At 42.8% G+C, this 27,910-nt stretch overlaps 1 protein-coding gene across 1 annotated transcript in view; it reads left to right on the top strand.

The window, feature by feature from the left end:
• Positions 1 to 6,144: 6,144 nt before the first annotated feature.
• PAXIP1 (PAX interacting protein 1) overlaps positions 6,145 to 27,910 on the top strand; it is a 96,797-nt gene continuing 75,031 nt past the window's right edge. The window contains exons 1-5 of the mRNA XM_050940405.1: positions 6,145 to 6,541; positions 11,964 to 12,098; positions 17,102 to 17,145; positions 25,750 to 25,813; positions 27,212 to 27,325. Coding sequence (XP_050796362.1) covers positions 6,455 to 6,541; positions 11,964 to 12,098; positions 17,102 to 17,145; positions 25,750 to 25,813; positions 27,212 to 27,325 — 444 coding nt within the window. The 5' untranslated portion in view covers positions 6,145 to 6,454. The remainder of the gene's footprint in view (positions 6,542 to 11,963; positions 12,099 to 17,101; positions 17,146 to 25,749; positions 25,814 to 27,211; positions 27,326 to 27,910) is intronic.

The following is a 27,910-nucleotide window of genomic DNA, read 5'->3' as shown; positions in this document are numbered from 1 at the left end:
TCTGAGTCTTGGGGTTCCCCAGGGAAGCTTTTGGGGAGACCAGAGTGAGCCAGACACTGGAATTCTGGCTGGTGGCAGCGATATCAGATCCAAGCTGGTAATTAAGTTTGGAGGTTTCATGCTAGCTTCTCATGTTCTGAACTCTAGCCTTTTCTAATTCCAGGGCCTGCCGGTAGGTCTCCCTCTGGAGTTCCAGCTGTCTTTGGTGGTCTGCATCTTTAGCTGCTTGCTCTCTTTTGTAGGCTGCCTGTCTTTCTCTTTCTCTCAGCTCCATCTCTTGTAGTTTTTTTTCCATATCTCACCTGTGGTCTGCCTCTTTGATTTGTCTCTCTACATCCGGTTTTGCCTTGGAAGTCATGGTTCCTGTTTTCTTGTGTTGGGGTGCCCTCCGGTGTTTATTGTCTGAACTGCTGGCTCTCTGTTGTCTCCTGGGGTTTGCCTAGCAACAGTGCCTTTTTTTTTCTTCCTCTAGCTAATCTTTTAAATGTAAAGTAAACCAGAAAAACCACTTTATTTGCATGTGTGTTGTGCTGGGTACTTGACTCTCAATCGGAGTGCTATAGTTTAACAAAAGACCCCTTGTCAACCTTAATAGTTCTTTGCTTAATATGCAAGCCAAACTGCAACTAGAGAACAGAAAAAAAATTCTCTCTGGCTCTTTTTAAAACCAAAGCCTTTCTGTCTGCTTAAAAGCCCTAGCAGAGGAAAAGAAAATAATATTCCTACTGGCTTCTGGATTCTATCTTTCCACACCGCTGTCACTCATGTCATAACTCTCCTACTCAGATCTGAACCTTAGAGTTCAGAACATGAGAAGCTAGCATGAAACCTCCAAACTTAATTACGAGCTTGGATCTGATACCGCTGCCACCAGCCAGAATTCCCTCTCTTCCCCCCTGTCTTCTTCCTCCCACCAATTCCCTGGTGAGCTGCAAACTCAATCCCCTTAAGCCCCCACTAAAAAAAAAATCCACAGGTCTTAAAAAGAAAGCTTTATATAAAAAGGAAGAAAGACATAAAAATGGTCTCTGTATCAAGGTGACAATATACAGGGTCAATTGCCTAAAAGAAAAAATGAATAAACAGCCTTATCCAAAAAGAATACAATTTAAAACATTCCAGCAACTACACACATGTAAATACAAAAAAACAATATAAACCTATTGTCTTACTATCCTTGTACTTACAACTTGGAAACAGAAGATTAGAAAGCCTGGAGATAGAAAGATCACTCTCAGAGCCGAGTGGGTCACCGAACCAAGACAAAGAACAAAGACCTCACACCCAAAACTTCCCTCCACCCAGATTTGAAAAAGTCTTGTTTCCTGATTGGTCCTCTGGTCAGGTGTTTGGTTCCCTTTGTTAACCCTTTACAGGTAAAAGAACATTAACCCTTAGCTATCTGTTTATGACACCCCTTCCCTTTTTAAAGACCTGCTGCTCATGGCCTGGGACTAGAGATGACTTGGCTACATTTGGTTGGTCACACTCCACCTCAGCCAGTGTCCATGCATTGGGTGTGTGAGTGCTGCCTAATTAGAGTCCCAGACACCTTGTCTATCTGGGAGCTCTTCTGATCTTCCTGCTGTTTAAGCAGCCCATTCATCCCACAAGCATTCCAGGAGGTGGGGGTGGGGGAAAGCCACATCACAGGTATTCAAAGAGGGAGAGGAGACCAGGGGCAGGCAGGGGGAAAGTGTAACAGACCTTTTGAGCATACAGGTTATACACAGCATACAGATCACTGCTGCTGCTACAACAGGAAGCACAAAAACGAGTGAAAAAGATATATAGGGAGTGGAAAAGTGAATTGATTGGGAGAAGAATAAGGTGCAAAGGAAGGAATAGGAAGGAATGAGAGCAGGGAACAAGGTTGTGTAAGGTCTTGAAAGAGGGGACAAGGAATTTCAGTTTAATCCAGTAAGAGGCAAAATCAGCAAACAGATTCAAGGAATGAAGTGTGTGATGGAAGGATAGCAGAGGGAGAGAAACTTGACTTCAGCAGTTACAAAGGGAGAGAAGAAGTTTCAGCAATCAAGGTGTGGACCACACAGTGTGGCTAGTGAGGATAGGATGGATTTTGATGACACTACAAGGAGGACAGGGCTTAGAGCAGGGGTCAGCAACCTTTCAGAAGTGGTGTGCCGAGTCTTCATTTATTCACTCTAATTTAAGGTTTCGCATGCCAGTAATACATGGTAATGTTTTTAGAAAGTCTCTTTCTATAAGTCTATAATGTATAACTAAACTATTGTTATATGTCAAGTAAATAAGGTTTTTTAAATGTTTAAGAAGTTTCATTTAAAATTAAATTAAAATGCAGAGCCCCCCAAACCGCTGGCCAGGACCCGGGCAGTGTGAGTGCCACTGAAAATCAGCTCGAGTGCCGCCTTTGACACATGTGCCATAGGTTGCCTACCCCTGGCTTAGAGAGTGGCTATGTAGGAAGAGGAGAGAGAAGAGTCGAAGATGACACCAAGATTGTGAGCCTGAGAGATGGGAAGGACAAGGGAACTGTTAATAGTGATAGAGAAGGTAGGTAGAGGAGAGGAATCAGGAGGAAAGATAAGAAATTCATTTCGGTGGGAGGGGGGTGATGGCAGTGAAACATTCAGTACAAGATACTTGGAGATATAAGACTGGATGACAGGGGAGGAGTCATGGGTAAAGAGACAAATTTAGCAATCAGATTTGAGAGACAGCATATGAAGCCATGGAAGTGAGTGAGGTTACCAAGAGAAGAGTATACAGAGAAAAATGATGGAACTAAGGACAGAAGTCTGAGGGATACAGACAGTTGGGGAAGAGGGAAGAATGAGGATCCACTGATGATGCTGAGGGACCCATCAGGAAGGTAGGAGGAAATGCCGTAGAGCAATGGTCCCCAACGTAGTGCCTGTGGGCACAATGGCGCCTGCCGGGGCATTTATGTGCGCCGGCCTAGTGCCCAGCAGGGGAGAGAAGCCATCGCCCCGCGCCTGCCGGGGACAGAGAACTCCAGGGCCCACAGGGTGAGGGCGCCAGTGTTCTCTGTCCCTGGCAGGCACCGGGCTGCGGCTTCTCTCTGGCTTCGAAGCCGCGGCCCTGCCCCTGCCGGGGACAGAGAACTCCGGGGCTGCGGGTGCCGGTGTTCTCGGTCCCTGGCAGGCACGGGGCCATGGCATAAGCTGGAGAGAAGCCGCAGCCCCGCACCTGCCGGGGACAGAGAACTCCAGGGCTGTAGGCTTCATTCTATGTTAAAGTAAGAATAATAAATATATTTGGACCAACAATTCAACAATGTTTTACTTTTTTAAAATACATAAGATGAAAACTGTTTATGATATTTATTTTGTAAAAACTCCTTAATTTTTCTTACAAGTAGATAAAAAAGAGCAAATTCACATGGTAAGGTGAAAGAGTAATTACCAAATAATTTAATTAATACCTTTTACATGTAATATTACCCTTTTTATCTTATGGATTCATATATTATGCAATATTAAATATGATGTTTTCCATATTATTTAATGTACAAAATAAGACTTGCAAAATTGTTGGCACCCGCCACACTCTTCTAAAACATGGATGTGTGCTGCTGGCCACAAAAAGGTTGGGGACCACTGCCGTAGAGTATAGAAACTCATAAGCCAACAGTGTAGAGAAGGCTTAAGAAGAGAGAACAATAAATGGTTTTGATGATAAATAAACGTTTAGACTTAGCCATGAGAAGATTGTTAATAAGTTTGGTCAGAGCAATTCTAAAAGAGTGGAGAGGAGAGAAGCCAAAGTCTACAAACAGCAACATAACTGCTAAAATACTGATTCTTTAAGATTTGTTTTAAATAATATTTAAAAGGACTTACACCATTATAGCCATAAACCACATGTGATTGCTAATTTTGAAGTAGTTAGCATATTGCATGGAAAATGTGAATTTTAAGAAGAAAAATGCATCAGGAAGTTAAATAATCATTTTAATATAAATATTTGGGGGTGACCTGAATACAAATAGCAATTAAACAACGTGGGACAAAACAGCAAGTAAGCGTATAAGCATATCTAAACAATAATTATTTAGGATCCAATTCTGCCTCACTTACTCAAATTGAGTTGTAGCTTATTCTGAGAGAATATTATTCAATAGGGCTACTCCCAGAGTAAGATGCTTTTCAATGTGAATGAAGGCAGAATTGGGCCTTCAATATTTAATGATAATTTTAAAAATTCTCCCTGTAACTGTCCTATGAAATGTCTTACTTCCTTGTATGTTTCCCTTACATTGTATACTGTATATTATGCCTGGTGTATTGTATGTTGTATCCAGTATGTGTTTAATAAATCAATCACTATCTGCAGTAAATTTGTTTTGTTTTAAATTAGCATGCATTTGATATTTCCTACATAGTCTGTAATTTTTGTGCATGTATTCAATAACCTAATAAAATGTAGTGATTGAGTAATAATACTAGCATTATGTCCAGCTTTTCATCCAAGATTCTCAAAGCACCTTACAATCATTGGATTCTGCCACCACTAACTCTCATTGAGCAGCATCTTAATTCACAAGTCGCTTTTTCAATGAAACTATTCGGAGAGAAGTACTGTAATACTGAATGTCAAGGTAGCAGAATCTGGCCTTAAATACTTAACTGTCATAATACTCCTGTGAGGTAGAAATTGTTATTCACAATTTACAACTGAGGAAATTGAGGTCCCAGTTCAGCAAAGCACTTACAAGTTTAAAGTCTCATTGACATCAAAGGGAGCTAAGCAAGTGCTGAAATGCTTTACCGAATCAGGGCTTGAAGCTGAGGAACAGAGAGTAGCAGATCAGTAGGAGACCTGGGAAAAGAACCCAGGAGGGAATACTCTGTTCCCTGAGGCATTTACTACTGGATTGCTTGACATATTTAAAATGGTACAAATATTAATACTCATTACGACATTATCTATAGTACCTGGACTATCATTGCAGGCAATGATTAGTCACTGAATATTGATTAGGTCCCCATGGACAGAGAATGGAGCCTCGAGTAACGAAGAAGCCAAAGGTAACATAGGATTTGAATCTTCACGTGCACCAGCGTTTTAAAATTGAGTAGAGCAGCTCCAATCTCATGTTTACAGATTTCAGAGTAGTAGCCATCTTACTCTGTATCAGCAAAAAGAATGAGGCGTACTTGTGGCACCTTAGAGACTACCAAATGTTGTTAAATTTGTTAGTCTCTAAGGTGCCACAAGTACTTGTTCTTTAATCTCAGGTTTGTAACCGGGACCCATGGAATGCACAGAGCAGGGAGAAGGGCAATAAATGCGCTTGCTCCCTAGTAGCACTGGGACTGGAAAGGCCTGAGTTAGGCCATGTCTACATTAGTACTTATGTCGGCAAAACTTTTGTGTCTCAGGTGTGTGGAAAAAAAAATTGTCATGCTCCAAGTGACAAATTTTGCCGGCATAAGCACTTGTGTGCTCAACGCTATGTCAGCCCGGAGATGCTGAGTGAAATGGTTTTATTATGCGGACGTGAGCGCGCTCTCCGGTGGACAAAACGTGGCTACACAAGCATTCTTACAGCAGCACAGCTGTATCGGTACAGGTGTGCCACTGCACGCTTGTTAGTGCGGACGTGGACCTAGTGCACTCACAGAGAACACTCATTATTCTGGAACAAAGTGACATTTCTGCCAGAGCAGAGTGTCCCCAGGGGGACCTGTTCCGGAATAGCTACTGCCCAGTAACCATTTGGGTCAATTTCCCTGTGTGGACAGGCCCTGAGTGGGTAAATCTCACTGCAGGGGGTAGCAGATCTCAACGTCTGACTACACAGCGGGGAGGGAGACTGTGGGACAGAGCCAGACATCTCCCCCGCCCCCACACTAGGCAGTGTCTGTGTGAGCCGGAGCAAGCCCGGCCCCTGCCTCTGTGTGTGTGTATGGGGAGGGGGAGGGCGGGGGGAGCTGAAGGGAGGGACTTGGGAGAAAGCTGGCGGCGTGGGGCTGCGCCAGGAAGGAGGTGGGGGAGGGGACTGGGGTGCGGAGCAGGGAGAGGTACGGGGCGGACGGGGACATGAGGGAGAGGCGGGGCCTGCGAGGAGAGCGGCTTCCCTCCTCCGTTGTTCGTTACTGGGCAGGGCTAGGCATCCCCGCCGCCTGCGTCGTTCGTTAGGGAGAGTCCATTGAACGCGGGAAGAAGGGGGAGTGCCAGGCTCCGTGGCGTTGTTGAACGCAGGCGCTCGGCCCTGGTTCCGGGAGAGCCCGTGCCCTCAAGCGCGGCCGGGGAGTCCGTAGCGGCCGGGGACGCTGATCGGAACCGCTCGGCTCAATCTCCACGCCCCCCCCGGGTCCCGGCGGGGGATGGTGCCTTCCGCAGCGCGCGCCTTGCTCCCGCGGTTCGGCTGCTCTGACGGGGGAGGGGACGTGAGCTCCAGGCTGGCTCCAGGGAGCGCGGGCTGCGGCTCCGCACGGACGGGACCATGTCGGCGGGCGGGGAGGAGCTGAAAGTGCCCGAAGAGATGTTTAAAGATGTCAAGTTCTTCGCTGTGGGAGACATCGACCCCAAGGTACCGGGTCACCCCCCCCGCCGCTGGGCTCTATGGGTTCTTCCACCGCTTCCCCGCGCGGCTCGCGCCGGTGACAGCCGTGGAAGCTCGCTCCGCTTTAAAGCTCGCCCGCGCAAAGGTGGGGGGTGGGGAGACACTCGCGCGCCCTCTGAGGGGAGGGGGTGCAGCCTGTTTGTACCCCTGCGCCGCAGAAACGGCCGCCCTGGCGCGCAGGCCCCACCGCAGCCTGCCCGGAGCGGCCGGGCCGGGGGAGAGGGACTTCCTGCGGAACAGGGAGGCGGGCCGGGAGCCTGCTGCTGCGCCGGACCGTGCCAGTGCTCCAAGCAACTGGGACAGTGCTGACCCCGGCCCCTTCCGACGGCGCCAGGCCGCGGGCTCGGCCCCCCGACAGTCCCCTTCCTCCCCTCCGGGCCTTCCCGCGGGCTCGCCCCCCCCTTCTCCGGGCCAGCCGCGGGTACAGACCCCCCCACAGCCCTCCCCTCCCTGGGGCCAGCCTGTAGCCACGGCCCCGGGCCAGCTCCTGGGCACTGACAGGCAGCCTCCCCCGGCCCATCACCAGGCGGCCAATATAGATCCCACGGAGGGACCGCTCCTCCCTATGCCCGGTTCCAGGTCACAGCCACTGACCCCACTGATAGTCTTTCCCTCCCTATATGCTTAGCGCCAAACCCTTCCGACCAGGTCCAAGCCATGGGCACTGACTGCTCTGTCTCTTCCATGCTCAACTCCAGGTTGCAGGCATTGACCTCACTGACATACCCCCTTCACCACCCCATGCCAAATTCCAAGCTATAGGCACTGACTCCCCCACTGACACCCCCAGCACCTGACCATGGGCCCTGACCCCAGTGACAGCTCTCTCCCCAGCTCCAGAGCATACTGGTCTTACTTGCTTTTATGCAGAAAGTTAGCTTGTGGGGGATGGAGAACATACGGAGAACATTCTCATTGTGTTCTTGGATTTATAAGGAATACACTTAAATGTGTGGACTAGGCATGTGATCAGCCTGTTTAGTTACTATGTTTGCACATAACTTTGTTAAAACAGGCAGTTATTACTTTTTTGCATGGGAAAAATGTGTTTTGGTGGCTTTTTAGGACTTGTTATAGTTTCATATGATAAACTTGAAGCATTCATCTCTGAAATTATTAAAATTGTATAAAAAAACCTATCGTCATCAACTCCAGTAGTTGGTTACAAGAACTTAGCTCTACTTTTTTAAGTAAATCAGAATATTCTTGCAGTCTAACTTCTTTACAAAGTTTTGGCTGATTGTCAGTAAGTAGCACACAAGGCCCCAATCAGACCATTGTAAGAAATCACAAACATTCCAGGATTGAAAATAAAATTTGAAGTGCCACCTGCAGGGATACATGCTGAGGGATGGTGGGGAGTAGGTGGTGGTGTCAAGGCATGAAGTTTTTTAACGGTAGGGTGCACTTGCATCAGAGACAGAATAAAAAAATGGTAGAGTTTTCAGAAACAGTTTACCTAGATTTGTTCTGTTTTTGTAGTTATAATACTGTTAAACAAAAAAAGTTTTTTTTATTAAAGTAACAAAGTAATAAAGCACCCAAAAGATAGGAAATGCCAGAATTAATGTTGCCTATGCAACCTTAATTCAGCCACCTTGTGCATATGCATTTTGAGAAGTTTTTAATTATACGATTATGTATTATTTTTCCCATGAGAAAACTCTGCCTCATTCCTTGCTAGTATGGATGTTGCTTACTTAATGAGCGGGCTAGTCGGTATTTTGTTTTATCTTCATTGTTCAGTGTGTGTAACCCCATGCCTTATTTACTGCAGACTATTCAGACTCTGTAGTGGAGACAGAATTATTAATTTTCTCGTGGGTATTTCTGTGGTGCCTCTCACTATAGTATTAAAGTGCTTCACAAACATATATTAATTAAATCTTCACAATGCTGCTGTGAGGTGAGGGGTGGTATTATTCCCATTTTACAAATGTAGTCTTAATTTTGTCTTTTCCTAACTTTTGAGTGCTTGACTTTGCAATCTTAATAATGGTATTTCAATATAGCTTTTTATGTGTAACTTTCTAGGTTTTTAAAAAAGCAAACTAAAAAATAGAAATTCCAACATGTATTATATTGACACCCACAGTGGTCATCAGCAGGGTTGGAACCTTTAGATCCAGTGAAGAGATCTCTGTTATTGTTGGAACAGACCTCCTTTATGGAGTAACTAATAGCAGTAGTAGTTTGTCATCCTCTGTGTCAACCAACACCTTTGCCAGTTGGTTTCATAGATATTTGCTGACGATAGAGGAATGGTTAGCCTCAGGAATCATGAGTTCTCGTCCAGCCTATGGAGAGGAATGAACCCCACCAGGCATAGACTCTCTGGCAATTTGTCCCAAGCATGAGCCCATCTATCCTGTCCCTCTTTCAGTCTTGTCTCTTCCCCACCCCTACTTCCTTGTCCCATTCCCATTTTCCTTGCCCTTTCAGTCCCAATCTTCCTTTTTCAGGCTTCTCATCACAGGGTACGTCTTCACTACCCACCGTATCGGCGGGTAGCAATTGATTGCTCGGGGATCGATATATCGCGTCTCATCTAGACGCGATATATCGATCCCCGAGCGCGCTTATATCGATTCCGTAACTCCACCAACCCCAAATGGAGTTGCGGAATCAACAGGGGGAGCCGCGGACATCAATCCCGCGCCGTGAGGACGGTGAGTAATTCGATCTTAGATACTTCGACTTCAGCTACGTTATTCACGTAGCTGAAGTTGCATATCTACGATCGATTTTACCCCTTAGTGTAGACCAGCCCACAGTCTCTCTCCATTCCCACACCTTGTTCCCATTCCTCTTTTCCAGCTCCTCATCTGATCTGTCTCTCCCATCTTCTCACTGCTGCCCCCTGCCCCAGTCTCTTTACCCAGGCAGTCATAGTTCTCCCCTCACATCCTAGCTCCTTGTCAGATCTGTCTCCTCGCCCCATCCTTGTACACAGTGGTCCTACTCTGCTCTCAGCTCCTTCTCCAATCTCACTGAACACCCCGCTTCCACCAGCTCTCTGTCCCAGTCCTCCTCCAACATATCCCTTAACAGCTCTCCCCTCAGTCTGCTTGCCTAACCAGTTTCAGCCTTCTCTTCTCCTCCAGCTCCCAGTCTCAGCAGACTCCTTGTCCCAGTGTACTCATTTCCATCTCCCCTGGTTCAGCTTTTGTCTCCCCTGCATTTGACTCAGACAGCTTCCCTCTCTGTGTTGCCTGGATGCCAGCAGAAGGATGTCACTGAGAGCAAAAGAGAGACAGGCTCCCTGTTTTCTAACTTCCAGTGCTTGGCCTTACTCCAGCCCAGAGTCACAGGGAGCAGCAAGTACAGGGAAATTTTGCTTTGCCCCTGTAGTACTTGTCTGGAGCATGTTCAGTTGTTCTGTGGGGATGGCATATGTGCAGTCTGGTCACATGTAAGAGCTGGGATGGGCTTGAGCATGCTTAGTGAGGAAATAATTTTCAAAGATTTTAGTTGCCAAACTCTTAACAAGTCTCTACTTAGCATATGCCAACTGACATATTTGAGTGGATTTTTATGAAAATGGAAAAACCACATCCCTGATACAGAGGCCATCCCGTCCCAAATTTCAAGTCCTTGCTCCAAAGCGTCGGGACACTAGAGCCGTTCAAATAAAAGGTTACCAGAATGTATTAGTTACTAGTCCAGTTCTCATAAATGGCTTTGCAATGGGACTATTGCTGTTCGACATTCATAAACAATTTGGAAAAGGGAATAGAAGGTGACGTATCAAAGTTTTCAGATGATGGAAAATTACTCAAGATCGTTAACTTCAGTGGTCGGGACCCTAAAGTGGTCAATTACCCCATTTTAATGGGGCGCCAGGGCTGGCTTAGACTTGCTTAGGACCAGGACCAAAGCCTGAGGGCTTCAGCCCTGGGCATTGGGACTGAGGTTACAGGTCCCCTACCTGAGGCTGAAGTCCTTGGGCTTCAGCTTTTGCTGCCACCCTGCGCCCCTCCCCTCTCTCTCCCCCAGGGCTTGGGCTGGCTCCGGCTTCAGTCCCCACTCCTGGAGTTGCGTAGTAATTTTTATTGTCCAAAGGGGGTTGCGGTGCAATGAAATTTGAGAACCCCTGGTTAAGTCCAAAGCACGCTGTGAAGAGTTGCAAAGGGATCTCACAAAACTGGGTAACTGTGCAACAAAATGGCAGGTGAATTTCATTGGTGATAAATATGAAGTAATGCATATTGGAAAACATCCCAACTACACATACAAAATGAATTAACTATTACCACTCAAGAAAGAGAGCTTGGAGTCAGTGTAGAGCTAAGAGGTGAAAACATTATCTAATAGTTCTCTGAAAACATCCACTCAGTGTGCCAAGGTAGTCAGAAAAGTTAACAGAATGTTAGGAACCATTAGGGCAGGAGTAGATAATAAGACACAATATTATAGCGCCACTATATAAATCCATGGTACATGCACACCTTGAATACTGTGTGCAGTTCTGGTTACCCCATCTCAAAAAAGGGTGAGGGTACAGAGAAAGCCAACAAAAATGATTAGGGGTATGGAACAGCTCCCATATGAAAAGAGATGAAAAAGACTGGGACTATTCAGTTTAAAAAAGAGATTCATAAAGGGGGATATGATAGAGGTCTCTAAAATCGTGAATGGTGTGGAGAAATTGAACAAGGAAGAGTTATTTAACCCTTCACAGCACAGAAGAGTTAGGGATCACTCAATTAAATTAATAGGCAGCAGGTTTAAAACATTCATAAGGAAGTACTACTATCACATGATGCACAATCTATCTGTGGAACTCATTGCCAGGGGATGTTGTGAAGGCCAAAAGTATGACTGGGCTCAAAAAAAAGTTAGACAAGTTCATGTAGGATAGTTCCAAGTGGTTATAAGCCAAGATGATCAGGGATGCAACCCCACTCTCTGGGTGTCCCTATGCCTCCGCCTGCCAGATGTTGGAACTAGACAACAGGGCCTATTCTGTTCATTCCCTTAGAAACATCTGACGTTGGCTGCTGTCAGAAGACAGGATACTGGGCTAGATGGACCATTAGTCTGACCCAGTATGGTCATTCTTATGTTCTTATGAAATTTTCCAAAGTGATTCAGCATGAGGCAGAAACTCAGCATGTAAAATTTCAGCCAAATGGTTAAAGTTTGGCAAAGTTATAAGCAACTGAAAACAGGGTCTTTTAATGGGCAGTATTGGGCAAACTTTATGTTAGGCAGTGCTACCAACCTTGCCTACAATGTAATTATATTTTCTATAAGAAAACAAGAAGAGAACTAAGTGAAATATTACTTCTCCAACTCCCAAGGGTTGTTAGTGTTGCTACATTAATATTTTTCCCAAACCAAAAATTATCAAATGACCTTTTCATTTGTCTTGCTCTTTGGTTTTTAGGTTATTCAGCTTCTGAAAGCTGGGAAAGCAAAGGAGGTTTCTTATAATGCACTGGCTTCCCACATTATTTCGGAAGATGGGGACAATCCTGAGGTTGGAGAATCTCGTGAGGTCTTCGATCTCCCCGTGGTAAAGGTGAGTAACTGCTATATAACATGGCAGAAGTGTTAATATAATTGTTTCGCACTGTAATTAATTGTATTTTGGGTTTTAAAGTATCATTCATGTTCATCTGATGTGTGAAGAAAGTCGGGGAGGGCTGTCTAACCTGCTTCTAAATTTGGTGCCCACCTTATTTTCTGAATGACAGTTGTATAGGATTCCAAAGCTTAGTATAACCCTTTTACCATGACTGTGCTCTCCCCTCACCCCCTTTTTTTTTTTTGGTTACTAGTTGCCTGTTTGTTCTCATTGTCCTTCCCACTTTTTTTATCACCTTCACATTTCTTCCTCGGTTATATAGGGTGATGTGGTCCTAGTCACTTTACAATTATTTTTCCTGGAAAAGTCTGTCTGCAGCTGCTGGCAATAAAATACATCAGTTTCTATTATAAAAAGTCACCTTCATATGCATTTCTTCTTCACATGCACATTTTGAGACCTGTTTTTTTAAAAAGTAAAGCCTAGATAGGTTCCATATAAATCTCAGTGTTTCCAGCTTTTGTGATGTTATCATGAATCTTTTGGTGTTTTTTCTTAAAGTGCTGGAGTCTTCTGAATACACCAGAATCTCTGCTTTCATTAAAAAAAAAAAAAAAAAAGGGTGTTTCTTGTTTTCATGTTTGTGGAAGTAAGCTTGAAAATGTGAACCTAATTGTTTAAGAGCCAGGAAGTCAATATAAAGATCTTAGAATATATTATTTTAAAAATTTCATGGTTTGGGGATGAGAGGTAATGACATTTATTTATTTATTTATTTATTTTAATGCTAGAAGTTGGCAATACTGAATTCTGGTGGCTCATAATATGTTGTACAGTAGAACTGCAAAGTTTAGAACACCAGAGTTACAAAATGACCAGTCAACCACACACCTCATTTGGAACTGGAAGTATTCAGTCAGGCAGCAGCAGAGATCCAAAAAAAAAAAAAAAAAGGCAAATACGTTAACTCCTTTTGCTTAAGGTTGTGGTTATGTTCCTGAAAAATACGACTTTAAGTGAAACAATGTTCAGCGAATCCAATTTCCCCATAAGAATTGATGTAAATAGGGGGAGTTAGGTTCCAGGGAAACTTTTTTCACCAGACAAAAAACTATATTATATAGATATACACCTAGTATACGTTTTAAACAAACAATATTGTTCGCAGCTAAGCTGATTGTGAAGCTTGATTGAGGTGGTGAAGTTAGAGGGTGAAAGAGGGAGGGATATGTCCCAGGGAATGCCTTGCTGCTAAATGATGAACTAGCACTCGGCTGAGCCCTCAAGGGTTAACACACTGTTGTTAATGTATCCTCTCACACAAGGCAGCAGGAACACGAGGGAGGGGAGACAGCATAGCAGACAGAGACAGACGCACACCTTGTGTGTGGGAGAAAGAGAAATGCACACTGCCCCTGTAAGTAAGCAGACCCACTCTTCAGTCCATTGTCTTTTTAAGTGGATCAGGAAGTTGAGACAGCAGCTGCTGCCCCAGGCTCTCTCTATTTCTCTCCATCCGTGTCCCCTCCCTGCTCTATATGGTGAAGGGGCAAGTGGGGTGCAGAAGCAGTGGGGAGGGGGGCACCCTTACATTAGCCCTCCCTTCCTTCCCGCCTGCACAGCAAGCAGGAATCTCTGGGAGCAGCTCCAAGGCAGAGGGCAGGAGCAGCACATGGCAGTGGGGGGAGAGACAGCTGACCTGCCCAGCAATTGATAGCCTGCTGGGTGGCTGCAGCACAGGGAACTTAGGGGAGCAGGAAGCTGATGGGGGGCTGCCGATCCACCCTGGTTCCAAGCCCCCACCAGCTAGCTGCAACAGGCTGCTTTTCCTGCAAGCAGTGGACAAAGCAGGTGGCTGCCAAACGACATTAGAAGGAATCGTTGCACAACTTTAAACCAGCATATTCCCTAGTTGATCAGCAGCGTAACAACGAAACAACGTTAACCGAGATGACTTTAAGTGAGGAGTTACTGTTCAGTACTGTATTAAACATAAAGTTTACCCCCCATCACCCCTCAAAAAAAAGGGGGGAAAGCAGCATTTTTCTGCAAAGTACAGTTTTAAAGCTGTCTTAAGTCAATGTTCAGTTGTAAACTTTTGAAAAAACAACCATACTGTTTTGTTCAGAGTTACAAACACCTTGGGAATGTAGGTTGTTCGTAACTTTCAGGTTCTGCTATAGTACCTGAGTTTGCAAGACAGTGTAGAAGTACAAATAAACTAACAGGAACTAGTGGAAGTCAAAAATGAAATGCCAGTAGGAGCAGATTTCTATTTAAACGCAAATCAAACAAGTCCATTTTCTAAGATGTTTTTGGCTCTTTACTTTAGTAATAATGATTATAATACTTAGCTCTCTTACAATGCTTTTCATCTGTGAGGTCATTGGAAGGGGAGTATCATTTCTCCCTATCACATTCTGGAGTGCAATCCAGACTAGCGAGGAGGGAGGGATAGCTCAGTGGTTTGAGCATTGGCCTGCTAAAACCAGGGTTGTGAGTTCAGGTCTTGAGGGGGCCACTTAGGGATCTGGGGCAAAATCAGTACTTGATCCTGCTAGTAAAGGCAGGGGGCTGGACTCAATGACCTTTCAGGGTCCCTTCCAGTTCTATGAGATAGGTTGTGTTACCATCTGCCCTTCAACATCGGGTGCCTCACTATGCTTTGCTGCTGTAGCTCCCAACCTGGGCCCCTAACAAACAGTATGCAGTTCACACCCTGAGCATCTGTATAGCTGCAGCCTTCCAGTCACCTTCTGGTTTCCACCAGCCTCAGTTACCACTTGCAGGATGACCCCAACCGACTCCCAGTCCCAAAATTTCCCCAAAATGTGTGTTCTTCACTGTCCAGTTCTCTCCTGGACAGTTCAGATGTTAGAGGTCTGTTGCCCCTGTAAGGGACCAGTATCCAACAGTTTGCTTTTTAATTGGAGATATCCAAAAGTTCAATTTAAGTACAACACTGGATTAGTTTTGATCAAAGGTTAAAATAATTTTCTTTAACTACAAAGAGAGAGATTTTAAGTGAGTACAAATATAAGGCATTAAAGTCAGAAATGGTTAAAGAGGAATAAAAATAAAACATTTTCTAGTAACTAAAACTTAACAAACAAGACTTAGTTCAAGGTAAAATCCTTACACATGTTCCCAGCAATGGGTCTGACCAAATTCTCAGGTCAGAACCCTTCCAAAGTCCAGAGTCTGGTTCCTTTGTTGTCTTAGGTGAAAGAGAGCAAGAGCGAGATAGGGAGAGAAAGAAAGTTAGAATACCTGGGGTGGTTTTGCCCCTCACTTTTATAGTCTAGTCACCCTTTGATATGCATCTTCCTGAGGATGGAGACATGGAGTCTTATGGTGAGAGGTTCCATGTTATTTGTTAAAATACAGATTGATCTGTTCCTGCTCCCCTCCGGTGCCAGAGAATGGGCACTTGACCAGTGATTGCCAGTCAGCTTTGATGACACCTGGCTAGAGGTGTTAGCTTGTCCTTTGTCTTTGAGGAACAAGTTTAGTCCTCCCAGACTTGTCTGGTAAACACATTTCAGTCAAAGTTTCAGCTTATGTTCATAACTTTAAATGTAATGTTGCTACTCACACTTCACCATGATATTATTGACCAGTGAATTGTTAGATTTCAAATGATACATCACAAGGCATATGTTATGCATGATTATTACACTGATGTGTTGAGTGTAAATACAGAGTTGCATTTGGTCACATGCCCCTCTTCACAGATGGGGGAAACTGGCACAAAATTGTGTGACCTTGAGATACTTTCCTGCCAGTCACAGACAGAGCTGGAACAGACCCCAGGTTTCCAGATTCTTACCATTCCAGTGCCAAGAGGTGGGTTAGGGGTTTGTGGGGCTCTGGGCCAGAGGAAGGGGGGCCCCCCTGCTCCCCCTCTACTCCCACACTCCTGCCAGGGAGCTGAGTTTGGGTGCAGGGGCTTTCCCCGCTCACCCAGTGCTCCTGCCCCATCTGGTACTCCTGCTAAAGAGCGGGGTCAGGGCACGTGGGCTTCCCCCACTCCCCAGCAGGAGCACCAAGCAGGTTGGGGCACGGAGACACCCATTTTTCTGGGGGCCCCCCAGTTGGCCGGGGCTCCTGCTCATGGATTCCATTGCCCAGTGGCTAATCCACTAGACAGTGCTGCTTCTCTAAGTTCTCTCTCTCCTGGTAACTCAGTGCCCCTGCTTTTGTATGCAGTAGATATGGAACTGTTCAGCTGGGGCATTTGCAGACACATTGGATGCTATGGCTGATTGTGTGGAATGCTCTGTGGCTTACTTATGTATGCACAAACAAGGAGATTGCTGTCAGTCTTAGGTGCAGAGGAAGGATTTAGAAGCATTACAGTGCTTTCCACTTTCTAATGGCTTTAATTTAAATAATTTAATTTCATGTAGTAGTACCAACTTTTTTTTTTTTAAACATTTGTCAAGTAGAAGGGCTGGACTTTCAGCTGAACTGTTTAATCTGATCTGATAACGTCATAGTGTGAACTTGTAAATCAAGAAGATAAGCCTCAGTGTGAAGAGAGAGGAAGTTATAGTATGTAGCTAAAATAGGGAAAAGAAATAGAGAAAATGGAAAAGGTAAAGCCTAAAGAAGTTTAAGGAAAATCAAAATAAATCTTTGGGAGTGGGGAGAGGATTAAATCCTCAAAATAAATACATATATCTTGAATTCTATATATCTTTAAGGGAGTCTAAATATATGGTGTTTAAAGTGGGGGACTGAAAGTCAGGAAACCTGGGTTCTTTCCAGTCTTTGCTGCTGCCTTGCTCAGTTTAGCTGTGTTTAAAAGCTAGTAATATCATGTGGGGTGTTGTGAACATTAAGTAGATTGTTTATAAAGCACTTGATGATCCTAAGATGAAAGGTATAGAACTCAAGAGTGTTTTTAAAATGAATACAAACAGAAATCAAACTATTATTTGTGTGTATTGCTGCAGATACTTCACTAAAAATATGTCATTAATTTTGTCTTGCAGCCTTCCTGGGTGATTTTGTCTGTTCAGTGTGGAGCTCTTCTGCCGTATCCTTACAATTTGAACGACTCAATCGGAACATACTGTATGAAAAATATGTCAAAATTAAAGTATATGTTTTGCATATTAAATGCTAAAATCTGTTGCAGCAATATGGGTGCACTGTTAAAGCCAAAAAATCAAGAAATACAGAACATAAGGCCCTCATACTGCAAGCATTTACACATGTGGTTAACCTTACTAATGCAGGTAGTCCCACTGTTACTACCTGTGGTAGTAAATGTAAACCACATGCATACACATTTGCAGTATCAAGGCCTAAAGGTCTAATTATGTCTTCACAATGCGAATAGTAGTAATTCGGTTACACTGTATATGTCTAGTATTATCTATGCCTGTTCTTTCTGATTAAGAATGTAGCTTTATTAGTGTTTATGCTGTAAAATCTGCATCAGACGACACTGTTTGTGCAGGTTGAGTCAATGTTGCTGTATAACCATAACTTAGCACTTCCTTGACTTTTATTTTAATTTTGCAACCTTATCTGACCTAAGTGTTGTATTTTACAATGTATTGCATTTCCATTTAATAAAAAATGAAGAAGTGTGGGGGTGGGAGTCGCATGGATGACTTGCAAAGACAACTTCAGCATTATCAGCATTCAGTGGTTCCAGTCAGGCTTTGAAGTTAAACCTTCAGTGAAGGGCCACGTCCAGACTACCCGCCGTATCGGCGGGTTAAAATCGATTGCTCGGGGATCGATATATCGCGTCTAATCTAGACGCGATATATTGATCCTCGAGCGCGCTTATATCGATTCCGGAACTCCATCAACCCCAACGGCGTTCCGGAATCGACACGGAGAGCCGCGAACATCGATCCCGCGTGGTGTGGACGGGTGAGTAATCCGATCTTAGATATTCGACTTCAGCTACGTTATTCACGTAGCTGAAGTTGCATATCTAAGATCGATTTCCCCCCACCCAGTGTGGACCAGCCCAAGGTGAATAAAGTGGCAAGTTCCCCAGCCTTTGGTTCTACTATTGCCTTGAGACAGTTTTTGCAAGTCTGGGTTAACTCAGTAGCAACATGTCTCTTTATATTGTAATGATTGTATCTTTTGTATAAAGGGGCCAGAATTATTTCTTTTTAATGAAAGTTTTGAATTTGCAGTCGGTTAGCCTATGGAGCAGCCATTTCACAGATGCTGTAAATTGGTTATCCCTTTATTTTTTTAATGCCCTCAATTTTTGGCCGTTCTTTTGCAGTAACTTGTTTTTGTTTCAATGAGATATGTACAGTATCTCCGCAGCAAGTTTTCCAAGCAGCAGCCCACAAGTAGCTACCCCTGTGCATGTCAGATTGGATGGAGAGAACATGCAGTGTTAATGTAACAAAGAGTGGTAGGCCTTAATTAGGCATTGCAGAAATGGTTAGCAGATGCTTGATTTAGTATGTCCAAGGGTGATTTTTTTTTAAATCACTTTATTATGCCAAGTTTTTAAAAACTTGTTCATGGACATATTTGCTTGTGAAGGCTATTAGCGTAGCAAGTTTCAAAACTGAACCATTTGTGAATTATTTGTGAGGAAGGGAAAAATGGTACATTCTTTTAAAATGGGGAAAAGTGAGGATTTTTTTCACTTTTTCAGAGTTTACACTTTCAAAACAAATAATCTCTCAGGAGAGGCAAAGTATGGACATTTCAGCTAAATAACTGAACTTCTACAAAATATGAACATAGAAAAATGGTGGTATAATTTATCTGTAATGATTATTGCCAGGCCTCCCCAAACAGCCAGGCTTGGCCCCGCCTATGCTCCACTGCCAGACCCCTCCTGCCAGTTCCCCTGGCTCAGTACTGTGGCCCCGGGCTGGGGCTGGCACTGGGGCCACACTGTCCACCCAGAGCTCCAGGGCTGGGGCTGTGCCACCCGCCCTCCAGGCACTCAAGGGTGGGGCTTTGAGTGGAAAGGGCAGGACTTGGTGCTAGCCTCCCACAGCCAGTGGTTCACGCGCTGCCTATGTTGCCAGGTGACTTATGAATGCCATTAAAGAACACTAGCATGTGGTAGTGCATTCTCCATGCTATATTATTTCTATGTACTATTTATTGAAGGTGTCATTTAAAAAAAATTTTAGTGTATTTTTCAGTTGGTAGCAATGCCATCCTTTGATGTTATTTTAATGGAAAGCCACAGGCTGCTTAACATTTTGGCTTTTCTGTTAAGCCAAAGATTGAAGGGATGTGGACGCTAAGGCCTTGTCTACACTACAGGGGGAGATCGATCTAAGTTACGCAACTTCAGCTACGTGAATAGCGTAGCTGAAGTTGACGTACTTATATCTACTTACTGCGGGGTCCACCCTCGACTCCCTTTGCCCTTCTTGCTCAGGTGGAGTACAGGAGTCGATGAGAGAGCGACTGGCTGCTGATACATCGATCACCACGTGTTGAACCCCTGGTAAGAGTAGACAAGCTCTTACACTTTTTTAATAGGGATGTCCAGAGAAGGATTTATGCAGTGTTGTAGCCAAGTCAGTGCCAGGATAGTAGAGAGACAACATGGACTAAATACAAGATAGAACAAATTGTTTAGCTTAAGTAGTTACTACATATTTCAAGGGACCATTCAAGTGAAGTGATCCATTAACACCTCTCCAGTCATTGGGAGGAAAGCAGCTGGGGGGTGAGGGTGGGGTGTTGTTTGTGGGTTATAGAATGTTGTAATAAACCATAAATCCATGGTCTCTAGTCAGTTCCTGATTTTTAGTGTCTAGCAAAATTATGAACTTAGGCTCCCAGGCTCGTCTTTTGAAAATATTATGCAGGCTTCCTTTGAGGATGAGTACAGATAGGTCAGATATAGATTAATTGCTTTGTGAAAGGGAAGGATTTGCACATTGGCAGGGCAGTGTGGGGAAGCCCTGCAGCTCCTGCCAATACAGCGCAGTCTTTAGGACATCGATTCAGAATTCTTTACAATCTCTACATTAAATAAAACAAAACCTGCAAGCTGTGGAGACACAAGTAAGCAGAAAAATACCATGTTATCATTATCATTTCTGGATGTTGGTGACCAGATTTTCAGACAGGCCTCTACACTTGTGCATAAGCAGTCTGCATTTGCACAGAGAAACCAGGTAGTTGCCTACCTCACCAGTTTGTTTGTGCATAGCCTGTTTGTGTCCAGGGATGCAGATTGGGTAATGAAGCAACCTTATTGCAAGGTTGAAGTTTGAAAATTTGGTCCTAAGAGACCCTTTATAACAGACAGTGATTCAGGCTGATGGTTCCTTTCTGTGAGAATTCCCTGGCAGATGAGCTCAGAATCTTGTGTTACCTTTTCTTCCCTTTGTACCAGATTCAGGTATAAAAGGATAGAGTTCCTTTTGACTGCCAAAGATGCAGTGAGCTTTTTCTGCCATTTGAATGTTTAAAAGGGCTTGAAATACTTACCAGATAGCTGCTAGAAAACTACTAGTCAGTAGACTATAGCTACTTGCCAGAAGCTGATAAGAAAGTTGAGAGCTGTTGAGGGTGCATCCCTTATGGGTTCAGGGAAGCTGCTAGAAAGTATGAGAAGGGATAATCTGAAAACAGCCTATGATAGGATTTTTAGAAATGCCCAGCATTGGAGTTACTACTTCCACGACTTCACTGGCAGCAGAATTAGGCCAACACTTAATCACTTTTGAAATTCCACCTTGAATGCTCTATTGAAGAGTTTGTTTACTTATTTAGAGACAGCAAGAGCATGTCCTGTATGGGGAGTATCATGTCCTGTATCTGTCCCTGCAGGGCCCTATATTTTATGTCATTCTCGACTTGTCTGATAAGTTCTTTTGGAGCTTGTCATCGTCTTGCTGAGGTCCACAGCACCATTACAATTGGAATTTCAGTCTGTTCACAGAGTAGGGGCAGAACCAGGCCTGTCAGAGACTGGGAGCAGGGGAATGCCCTGCTTTCTGAAGTTCCTTCCATTTTCTTTTTTGCCTCCCCAGCAAAAGGTGGCTCAACCAGATCCCCTGGCTGCAGAGCTTTTCTGAGGAAAATTACAAAATTTATTTCAGATTTTCAGACTAATAATTTAGTTCATTACACTAGATTAATGTCCCAGGGCTGCATTTTACTTTTTGGGAGCTTCCCCTGAACTCCCCTTACCCTTTTGAGGTTTTTCCAGCATCTATAGGGATACCTTAGCTTTCATCAAATGTGGTCACAGCACACAGTCCAGAGGAAAAACCCTAAGGAGCTACATAAGAATTACAGGAACAATTGTATCTGGTTCCCAGTCTCAGCAACCCATGCAGAGGCCATCAGGTGAATTCAGTCATCAGTCATGCTCATCTGGTGATGGATTGCAGCCTGCTCCTCATCCTATTTTTAGCTTCAGAGAACCAGGGAGAAGCAGAGCAGGGCCCTGACTGAGGCATCTAAAGGAGGTTTGTCTTCAGAGCATTCCCATTTTACTATCTTCAGACAATTCTTTGTTTTGCAGATGAATCACAGCCTTCTTTTTTCAACTTCAATCATTTTCATTTGATGTTCCAATGTGCTCCCTGCGGACTCTCTCCAGGATCGTGGTATAAGTAATGCTGGATTTAGGGAAGAAAGAAATTTGCGTATCTTTTTCTAGACAATTTTTCTGATCAGGAATCTGCACAAAGAGAAAGCTGAAGCAAATACACTGAGTGATATGGTTCCTGGAAGATCTTGGATTCAGGACAAATACACGCATATGGTAGCAAGGAAGTCAGTCATTGTCTGGGGTGAGGATAAATATTATCAAGTACAAGGTTTCATCATAGAAGGTGACGATGGCCACAATGGAAAGCAAGTAGTATCAGAAACAAAAATCCAGTTCTTATTGGAGCCTATTATGAATTCTGAACCCATTCACAGGCATGCTTCTGTGATCTAAAGTGTATATGATACCTGGAATTACTGGATAGATATCTCCTCTGCCTCTTACCCAATCTTATCTGTTTTCAGAGATCTAGCTCCAGTTGTATATTCTCTGCCCTTTTTTGCAGTTCTCCTGATTCTTTTTATGGAAGATTCCAGGAAGAGAGAATACAGCATCCACCAGCTAGAACACAGTGATTAATTGAGGTCTCAGAGCACTGTTCCTTCCATAGATAACAAAGTCCAGTCCTTAGGAGCACTGACAGTCTCAGGGCAAAGTAGTCATGTCTCCTATAGAATATTGAGATCTGCTAGACTGCCACATAGCCGTCAATACATAACTTCACCAAATTTTGTATATTGGTCCTTCAGTCTTAGTGAATGCCATTTCCTTAGTTTTGGCAGAAGTCTTTTCCATGCTTACTGCCCAGTGGAAGATGGAGGATATAATATATGCACTACCTCATTTTAGATATCCATATTAAAAGGATTGCCCTGCTTCTAACCCTGAAGGCACACTGCTATAAAAATCCCATTGTAACAGTTCTGTGGTCCTTGGAATGAAGAATAGAAAAATTATCTGTGATTACATGGAAAATTATTTTCTTAGTGTGACGAGGTCCCCAGATCTGGCCCATCTTGCACACAAAGGGATCATACAGAATAGAGATGGCTATGGACATCCAAAGATTTGGGTTTGTTGTTGTTAAGTGCAATTTACCATGCTTTGTAGTAGGAGAAACCCTTATGTTTTTCCTGAAAATATAGTTAACAAACCTACTATTTAGGAAGGTAGATTTACATAAAAACAGCCATATTGGGTCAGACCAATGGTCCCATCTATCCCAACATCCTGTCATCTGACAGTGGCCAATGCTAGGAGCTTCAGAGGGAACAAACAGGACAGACAGTCTTGAGTTATCCATTCCATCATCCAGTCCTAGCTCCTGGCAATCAGAGGCTAGAGACACCCAAAGCATGGGGTAGCATCCCTGACCATCTTGGCTAATAGCCATTGATGGATCTATCCTCCATGAACATATCTAGAACAGTGTTATAGTTTTGGCCTTCACTACATTCCCTCGCAACGAGTTCCACAGGTTGATTGTGCATTGTGTGAAGAAATATGTCCTTTTATTTTAAGCCTGCTACCAGTTAATTTCATTTGAGGGTGGGGGGAAGGAGACAGGTTATATTGTGTTAGGTGTAGTAAATAATATTTCTTTATTCATTTTCTCCACACCAGTCATGATATTATAGCCTTCTATCATATCTCCCCTTAGTCGTCTCTTTTCCAAGCTGAAAAGTCCCAGTCTTTTTAATCACTCTTCATACAGAAGCTTTTCCATACCCTTAATCACTGTTTTTCCAATTCTAATGTATCTTTTTTGAAATGGCTTGACTAGAACTGAAATTGAATTATCCTGGCTGTAGAAGTTATCTCAGCGGTAGGGAACTTAAGGGAACAGAGTATTCCCCTGGTGCCAGCGTCTGACAAATCTGGTTCTGTCCCCAACCTGCACGCAGGCTAACGTACACATTGTAATGGATCTGCTGTTCTTATTACTCAAAGAAAAAAAATATTCAAGTAAGCACAGATCATTTTTCCTATTTTACCATCCTGAAAAGAGGGTCAATTATACTTTCTCCTTACTAGCAACTGAAGAGGCAGTTGGAGGAGTTTCTCTCTTACTGCTCTGACAGAGGGTAGGAGGCAGTCTGCACTCTTCTCCTTCTTTGCTGCTGGAAAATAACGGCTTTACATTTCCCATTCTTTCTTTCTTGTCTTCCACTCCCACTTTTCACACCTTTGTTCTGCTTCTTGTAATTTTTCTTAGAGGCAGAATGAAAAGGATCGGTTCCACTCTTGCTCGGTATACAAGTGAGATCTCCATTGAAACTTGGAAATTGCTGCTGAGTATGCTATGAGCAGCTGCTAATGCAGGGAATAGACCTACGCCAAGTAGCAGAGGATTGAACCTCTGCCTTATATGTTTCTAAGCAGTATTAAAGTGAAACATATAAGAACTTTTCATTAGTCTTATTGCTGGTTGAACTCTATATGTAACAGCAGTAAAACTGGTTATAGTCTTGTAAATTTTAGTGTGCTGTGGCAGTCATTGACAGCTTTCCACTTGCTATGTACGGTCTTTCTTCAGTCCTTGTGGTTAACTTATTATTTACAAGGCGCCATACGTGTTCATGGCACTCTATGGTAATATAGGAATTAAAGGTGCAATCATAGAGGTTTTTGCGTTTTGTGATGTCAGTTACAGTATGTGTATGTGTATTTATATCTATATCATCTGTATAAAATGTCTCAACAATGGTTTTTTTCCTTAAACATGCATGTTGTGGTTAAAATTTGCATAGTGTTATTAATATGTTTATGTCCTGTGTATTCTGTGGTGCTGACTTAATTTGAAGAATTTTCCTTCTGTTGCTTGGCAGTTTCCAGCATTCTCTAATCAGTGTTTTCAAACAGAAACCAAGGCCAGGCAAAAGCTCTAGTGTGTGTATTAAAGGGGAAAAAAGTGAAGCCATGGAGGCATATGAGAGTACTGCATAAAATGACTGTAAATGTTTGTTATCCTCAGAGTTCTGCTGCATGTTGCAAACATTTGAAAAAGAGCTCTTCCAGACAACCTGTTACAGGTTTAGCCAATAGAAATGTACAATAATGGGCATGCTATTGCCATCTTTGAATATGTGGTGGTGTTTTTTTTTTCAGTATAGTACTATTAAGCTGTCTGAAAGTTCTTATAAGTTTCACTTTGATACTGCTAAAAAAGAAAAAAGAGCTAAGGAAGAATCCTCTGCTGCTTGGATGAGGTGTGGTGGTCCAGTCCCTGCCTTAGTAGCTGCTTACAGCATATTGAGCAGCAGTAGCTCAGTAAATAACTTCCAAGTGTCTCATTAGTTTCACTGGTGCCCTCAACTGTACAGAGAACAGGAGTATATCAGCAAGAAGTATACACATACTTTCTGTATAAATTGTGAAGTACAAATCAATTTTTAATTAGATTTTGTTGAACTCTTTACAAAAAGAGCACCATTTCACTGCTGTGTTTCAACTGCTCTGAAAAGACAATGAAATCCAAAAAACGAAATCTTAGTTCCTGTCCAGTTATGATTCCCTTGCCCTTCCAAAGCACATGGTAGGGGCAGGAGAACAAAACTAAGTCAAAATTAAGGTCCTTCTGTACATGCTTAACTTGACACATGCAAGTGGTCCTAATGAGAGTGTTAGTGTTTGTAGGTTCAGGAGCTAAATCATAAGAAAAAAAAGGAATAAAATATCAAGAAGTCAGGCAAAGTTATGTGATTGTGATCCTCCTACATGGAGGGCCCGTGGTTATAAAGACAAGATACATGTCTGAAAAATAAATTGATGGTTTCATGTCTTTGTTGTTTTTCTTTTTTTCTTTTAGTGGGATAGAATGTGCTGAAAAGGCTGTCCAGGAGGAGCCAGGTCACAGTACCATTTAGGGCCCCCGCAGTAGTTTGAAGTAATCTGGATCAGTTTGACTAGAAACTTTTAAATTTTTACTGAAACTTGCAACTTGAAGAAAAAAACCTCTCACTTTGAAAGACTAGCTTTTGTTGGTTGGTTGGTTTGGTTTGGTTTTTTAAATGTTCAAATCTATGCGAAGTGCTGTGCATAACATCATTAATTCTCTTCCGAAACCCCTCAAAAAATTTCCATTTTGGTTTTGTTATGTCCTTGACATCTGTTTCCCAGGGTGAATGGTTTCTCTCCCGAATCATGTCAGATCTTTTTTGGAGTCACTGCTTGTCTCTCTCAGGTGAGAATATAACCATTTTAAAGAAATATAACTTAGAATAATTACAATACATTTGTATACTTCTGTATTCTGATTCTTGTTTTCCTTATCTTTTTACATGTACCATGACTTTTCTTCTTTGGTGTACCACTACCTGAGCAGCATAACTCTAAATACTGAATTGGATATCACACATGAGGATCCACAGAATCATTTAACACTTAGCATAAAAGGGGAATGATTTATATGGCATTCAGCAGTAAAGAGATACTGTAGTATGCAGCGAGCAGCATGTAGGAATTATGTGCCTTTTACTTTTAAATTATTTGCAACTTTTTATTTTGGGGATTTTTTGTTTTGCTTGTTATCCATGCACTAAGCAGGAAAACTTTGCAGAATAACTGATCGCTATGATTATACCTATTCTTCTGTGTACTAACACTTTAGTGGAGGTGCCACATCTAAAATTTGAGACAGGCTAGGCTATAGCCCTCTGAAGATGTATGCACTTGCTTAACTCTGAGCACTGTGAGCATTCCAATTGAAATCAGTGTGTGAACAGGTGCATTCACCTTTACAGGTTGATGCCCTATAGTTTTAAATTGCTGCTGTTGCTGGTGCTGTAAGGAAAAATGTTAATTTTCTGTTGCATACGAATGATTGTCCAGGTTTACCTGGCATGTCAGGCAGAATAGAACATAATCTGTTAGAGGCAACAGGCACTTCTGATTGTCTTCATGTGTTGTTAAATTTGGTCTCTTGGTTTTAATTCTGTTTTACTTTTTTTTAGCATCATTTTCCCTAACAGACATTAATACTTCAGATTTTCAAGGATGAGGATAAGTTCATTTGAAGAATATTGAAGCTGGGATATTTTTTAAGGCTGCGAGTGTCTTGATCATTACAATTACATACGATGCCTAGGAATTAGGTAGCCATTGCCTTGGATAACGAACAGATTTTTGGTTGTTATTCAATAATGACATTCCCTAGGTTGGAGAACATTAATGCAAGTAAAGTCCATAAAGCAGTCCTTTTTTATTATAAGAGGGTTTTTTTCGAGTAGCCAGTTTTGTAAGGTAATGGTTGAAGCTAAATAAACAGGCTGTCTTGAATGAATCTACAAAACTTGATATTGGCATTTAGTTCTATAGTTGTTACTTGCTCCCTCCCCCCACCTTATTTTCAGGTTAGCAAAAGTGAAGAACATCTCTAAAGTTTCTTCTCAGTGTATGGGTTAAGGAATTGTCCTTAGGTGTTTTTTTGTAAACTTTCATACTAATGCTTTATTTAAAAATGGTGCAAAGTAGAACATTAGTCAAATTGCTAAACGGTATTTTACAAGCTATAATAATGCTCTTCAAGCAAAAGAAGTGTTGTTGCATACATCTAAAAGGTTTATTTTTAACTTCCTATTAGATTTCATCTGAAGACCGAAGTGTGCTGTGGGCTTTGATTACTTTTTATGGAGGGGATTGCCAGCTGAGCCTCAATAATAAGTGTACTCATTTGATTGTGCCTGAGCCAAAGGGGGTAAGAGTTTATTACATGTACAATCTTTCCTGGTGGTGTTCTCATTTGCTTCAGAATAACCAAACAATTTTCACCATTCCTGAAGTTCTTTAGAGTCTCAAATTGCTTGCTGGATTTGAACAGCTGAACTGATCATGTTAATGCATTGCAGCTGATTGTCTTATATTTATTTTCCCTAAAGCTTTGAGTTTGATTAATTCAAAAGGTATCTCAGCTTCAGTTTATATATTTCTAATCTGATTTGTAGCTGCATAAAAACTTTAGACAGCAAATAGTTATTTGATAAATAACTGGTTTTACAGTTGCCTTCCTGGTTACTCATATACACTAGTCCCAGGGTCGGCAACCTTTCAGAAGTGGTACTCCGAGTCTTCATTTATTCACTCTAATTTAAGGTTTCGTGTGCCAGTAATACATTGTAATGTTTTTAGAAGGTCTCTTTCTATAAGTTTGTAATATATAACTAAACTATTGTTGTATGTAAAGTAAATAAGGTTTTCAAAATGTTTAAGAAGCTTAATTTAAAATTAAATTAAAATGCAGAGCCCTTCGGACTGGTGGCCAGGACCCAGGCAGTGTGAGTGC

Source organism: Gopherus flavomarginatus, chromosome 2 (genome assembly GCF_025201925.1).
Source record: "Gopherus flavomarginatus isolate rGopFla2 chromosome 2, rGopFla2.mat.asm, whole genome shotgun sequence".
NCBI classification, from domain to species: Eukaryota; Metazoa; Chordata; order Testudines; family Testudinidae; genus Gopherus; species Gopherus flavomarginatus.
The sequence above is the reverse complement of the archived record's forward strand: the minus strand, read 5'-3'. Positions and strand labels throughout refer to the sequence as shown.